Source organism: Postia placenta (genome assembly GCF_002117355.1).
Source record: "Postia placenta MAD-698-R-SB12 unplaced genomic scaffold POSPLAscaffold_17, whole genome shotgun sequence".
Lineage (NCBI taxonomy): Eukaryota > Fungi > Basidiomycota > Agaricomycetes > Polyporales > Adustoporiaceae > Rhodonia > Rhodonia placenta.
In genome coordinates, this window is record NW_020169848.1 from 360376 (window position 1) to 365407 (window position 5032).

At 53.1% G+C, this 5032-nt stretch overlaps 2 protein-coding genes across 2 annotated transcripts; both read right to left on the bottom strand.

Annotated features, from left to right (window-relative positions):
* Window positions 1–566: 566 nt before the first annotated feature.
* POSPLADRAFT_1155892 (hypothetical protein) lies at window positions 567–1295 on the bottom strand (the record flags this gene model as incomplete). The annotated part of the gene is made up of 1 exon (XM_024487003.1): window positions 567–1295. The coding sequence occupies one exon, from the start codon at window positions 1293–1295 to the stop codon at window positions 567–569; it is 729 nt and encodes a 242-aa protein (XP_024334444.1).
* A 2658-nt stretch (window positions 1296–3953) lies between these two features.
* On the bottom strand, window positions 3954–4370 carry POSPLADRAFT_1125063 (hypothetical protein; the record flags this gene model as incomplete). Its single annotated transcript, XM_024483551.1, has 1 exon — window positions 3954–4370. A coding segment is annotated over one exon (417 nt), but the record flags the coding sequence as incomplete, so codon positions are not given.
* Between the last annotated feature and the right edge of the window lie 662 nt (window positions 4371–5032).

Consider the following 5032-nt stretch of genomic DNA (forward strand, 5'->3'; position numbering starts at 1 on the left):
CATGCAATCGCGGCTATTGTTCGGGGAGTCAGCGTGACGAGTCTCGACTCTATTTACGAACGCGTTGCTCCCCCCAACAAGCGGAGGAGGCACGATCACGCGCTCGACCCTATGTCCCGCGCGCAATCTGCGTCGCTCAGGCCGTCCAGAACGGAGGGTACAGGGTGAAGAGAGAGAGAAAACGAACAACCAATGTTTCTGCCGACCCTACACGCCTCACGCGCGTGTCTTATCTTATTGTCTTGATCTTCGCACGATATGCTGCGCCGATTCCTGCTTGATGCGCACTGTCGTCGTTTAGCCATGGAATGCATTGCGTAGTTGTTCGGGAGGTGCGAGGTTGACGAGGTGGTCCAGCGAGGGAGACCGAGATGGAGCGATCATGGTTCCGAACACGAAGCGCGCGACCCGCGCTTGCAAGTCGTCTTCCTGCGGATTTTGCCAGTGAACCACTTGGCCCTACCACAGATGGGCGACAGTTCAATGCTGTCCTCAGCATCGCCAACCAATACATCAGCTATTATTCAGAAGGGAAGAAGAGAAGTGAGAGAAATTATACCACCACCCTACCACCAGGGGTGCCGGCCAGGAGCCATATTGTACAAGTCATCCAAATTGGAAGCCATGATGGTTATGAGCTCGTTGTTGTCGACAAGGACAGATTCTTCTCTTGCAATGTCGCCAATTCGCCAACAGGGCAAGTCTTCTCGTAGGGATCCGAATATGCGCGTGTTCTCGTTCTCGAGCGCGCCCACAGCCTCGACTGCTCGTGAGGAACGATCCGCATCGGCCGGTGCAAGACGTTCACGATGCCTTGGGAGGTCCATCATTGATTGCTTTTCGTACCTGTAGAAAAACTTCTTGACTCTGTCAGCAGCGAAGGCTCCCTTCATGACGGTCCCGTCGAGCTCCGTCAACTCGTAGAAGCGGTCAACAACCCGTCGTACTACGTACGGGCCCGCCCATCTCAGCGCACCCTTGTGTCCGTGCTGATTGTCTAGCCACGTCTGGTGAACCAGGACGAGCGTTCCTACCGGCCACATCTCCTTCTGTATCTTACCTGCGTACCTCCTTTCGTGCGCTTCGACAGCCTTCTTGCGATTCTCGTTGACCCGATCCATTGCTTTCCCGATGTCGACTTCGCGCCGCGTGATCTGCTTCAGGCGAAGAGCCAAGAGGTCAGCAGTATCCTTGACGGCATACCAATCGAGCGCCGACCACGTTCGGTCCGCAACGTCAAAGCCAAAGACGGGGTTCTGCCCATACAGAAGGTAGTAAGGGGTATACCCTGTCATTCGCGACGTCGTTGTGCGCATTGCGAGCAGAGCACCGTGGAGGTATAGTGGCCAGTCGCTCGCGTTTGTCCCGCTCGCTTTGAGGATCGAGTTGACGAGCGTGGGATGTGCACGTTCGGCCACGCCATTGGCTTCCGGGTGATATGGGGCTACAAGAACACATATGATGTTATACTTGTCGAATAGATACTTTACCGCTCCCTTGAATTCAGGTCCATTGTCGCAGACAAATACCGGTATGCATGAGAACCTGCAGATAATATCAGTATAGATGAACTTTGCCCATGCCTTAGAAGTATTGCGCTTGGCAGCGCGAGCTTCAGGCCATCCAATTGCGGGCTCCATTGCTTGCAGAAGGTAGCGCATGCCTCGTCGTCCTTTGGGCATGTATACTGTATCGATGTGGAATTTGCGGAGTACAGCGACAGTCCACGACGGGTTGTAGGACATGATCGGCCTTGATTTCGACCGGAATTGACACGCGTTGCAGGAGCGAACAAAGTCGGAGACGTTCACGAACATATTTGGCCAGTAATATCGTTCCGAGAGCCTTAGGTACGTCGCGTCGCGTCCCCGGTGCCCGCACTGATTGTGCGCTTCTTCGAGCAGTGTTTTGCGCCTGAGTTGGTCAGTAATAACGAGACGGGGCATCTTCCCTTTCTTGACATACCAGAGCCGTCCATCGGACAGCGTGAAGCGAGCGCACATCGATATGAACTTACGACGGGCTGCTTGTGTTTCGAGGTGACTCGGAAATGTGCTGTCTTGTAGGTAGGCCGTGATTTCGGCCCATTGTCCCTCGTTCTCTTCGTCAGGCCTGCCGAAGCGATGGCCCGCACTCACATGTCTTTCGCTGGAAATGTCAGGGTAGAACACCCGCGTCTCGGACACCCTTTGCGAGGGGGCATTCCCATAAGGAGAACCCAACGACTCACCGACCCTTTGCGGTGCAATCCAATATGCGTAGCGATACTCTGTAACTAGGCATTCCACCTCCTCGTCTCCTAGCTGATAGACCTCTGAATGTTCTTGGGGCACATTCCGTTGCATGAAGTCGTTGCCGATGAAGAACTGCCCATCCAAGTCCTGAAGAGATACACTTGCTGACGTCCATGGATCTTCTCCCAGAAGCGAGCTGTCGGTGAGGGTAGTGAGCGCGTATTCACCAGCGGATGAGACCCCGAGTGTCGAGAGGTTGCTGGCTGTTGATAACGATGTGGTATCAAGAAAGAATTCTCGGCTCCTCGTCGTCCGGAGACGGTGACCAAAGAGAGTAAGTGCATTTCGAAGTTCCATACCCGCAAATACCTTATCAAGATATGCCTCAGCATTTGATTCGTCCGTGTCGTCCGGAGCTTGGGGACGTCTTGACAGTGCATCAGATGCCTGATGAGCCATCGCGGGTACATGCTGCATGTAGAAGTCGAACAACTGTATGTAGGATACCCAGCGCGTCATGGGCGCATTCGGAAGGTCAGCTGAATGGATCATCTGTTTCAGGAACTTGGCATCTACATCCAAACGGAAGTAGAGGCCCCAGATGCGATGCCGAAGCTCCTTAAGAGCGCGGAACACTCCGTATAGCTCTAACTTGGGTTGCGAATACCTGGACTCTGTCGCTGAGAAGGTGCATGATCCGAACAATGCAGGATGCTTGTCAGTCTCACGCATTTGATACAAGACCCACCCGGCACCGTATTTTGACGAGTCGACTGCTACAATGACAATTCCGTGATCGCTAGGTCGTCCATCATGAGGCGAGATTGCTCGCGCGAGTTGATAGTCGATAGGCTTCAATACCGGTGCTGTCGTCACCCGTTGCTTGATTAGATCCATCGCTTCTTGTGCGTCATTTGTCCATGCGAAGTCAACGGACTTTCGCGTGAGTCTGGTGAGTGGTCGCACGATAATCGAGAACCCTTGTATCCATCGTCGAGCAACCCCAGCAATTCCTAGAAAGCTGCGCACTTCTGAAACATTAGTACAGGACATCCACTTCAAGACTTTGTTTACAACCCCATGTGCCAGATGCCACCCGAGCAGCGATGCTATAGAACCTACTATGTGCAATTCCGGGGTTGCTGCCACCAGTTTGTAACCTGACGCAGTAATTCCCGCGAGCTCAAACCTGCAAAGAATGCGGTTAACCGTGGTGAGAAATTCGTACACAAACCGACGAATGGGTGATCCCGGAACAACAGGCATGTTGTTGTATGTGCTACAGGGACCCTTGATGCCGACATCATCCACGAATGCTCCAGCGTGGTGAGGAACTTCATCACGAATGACATGGGTTATGCAGCGCTGAAACTCCTGTACTGCGTTGCAGAAGCCTTGCGGAAGTGTCGTCAGCCGGTGTGCCCCAATAAGGCAGTCGAATGTGGTCAGATCCCTTGAAATCTCGGCTAACCTCCTGTTGTCGTAGCCTGAGAAAAGGTCAGCTATCATGTAGATCGCATACCCGACAAAGCTTTCTGCGAAATCATTGACATTAGGTGGGAGTGCCGAGTCGCGAATCGTGACTCCATTGAGGGGCTGCAGGTCGTGACATATTCTGTACTTGCCCGTCTTCTTTTCAACAATAATGATGCGAGACCTATATGAGGCAGATGAGGGTTCGTACTTGCCCGCATCACGCTGCTCAGTCAGGAGCGTGTATACATCATCTTCAATTGCTCGCGGAACTCGGTTGGGCGGCAGCTGCCAAGGAACATGTTCGATGGTAGGAATTTCGTAGTCCGGAAAGTATCTAGGAGAAAAGGTGCCGCGTTCGGCGTCAGTGAATGCGAGTGCGAATTGGCGCTCCTTTAGTACGAAGACAAGAAGGTCTATCTCACGTGCATTGAGAAACCCGCTAGGGACAGTCTCCAGTATTATTTGAAGACGCTCTCGCGTGAGGCGTTCAGAAGGCTCAAAATTGGCTAATGATGGGGGTTCCAAGGGAAGCGGCTCGAGTTCTGGTGATGGAATAGGCTTGAAGGTTTGCGCAGAGGGGTTCGGCATGTATGAGGGTACTGGTCGGACTTTGCGATCAACGGGCTTGTAACGTTTTACGGGAGCGGATGTCGGATTGGGTCCAAGAGCTCGATCGACCCACGGGGATTCACGGGGTGTTGTATTAGTGGGAGCTGTATAATAGAATTGTCGAAGGAATGAGTCGTATTGTTCTGGTGGCTCGAGAGAAGAAATAAGGTCAGCAATATTATCAGGATCATTGTACACATTGCACAGGGTATAGAAAGTACGCCCGATGGACGCTTGGGGCACAGCGTGCGAATTCGCATCGGGTCTAGCTGGTCCCGTTAGTAAAAATCCTGCACGTCGTGCCGCTCGTGAGACTGTACGAGGCGATCGACATTTCTGTCATGATGAGGCGCAACCAGTTTAAGAGAGACAGCCGGCCCGTCACCCTCATCTCCTTTCGGATAGATGGTTAGAGTCATAGGCCCTGCACGACTATACCTTATCATTGCAGCATACCACTGTAGCCACGGCTGCCCAAGAATGACATCTTGCTTTCCTATACTCCCTCCGACCTGGGTGACGAAGAAGTGGTGGCCGAACCTGTGTCCTCCAATTTCGATGGGTACATCGCGCGCGCATCCTTGCAAGGAGACCGGTTCGCCACTGATCCCGCGAAGTGACCAGCGAGCCCCATCGATGTCAAGGGGTATGTTCAGATGCTCGAACGCCGTTGCTGATATGAGGTTGAGCTCGGATCCAGTGTCGATCATGGC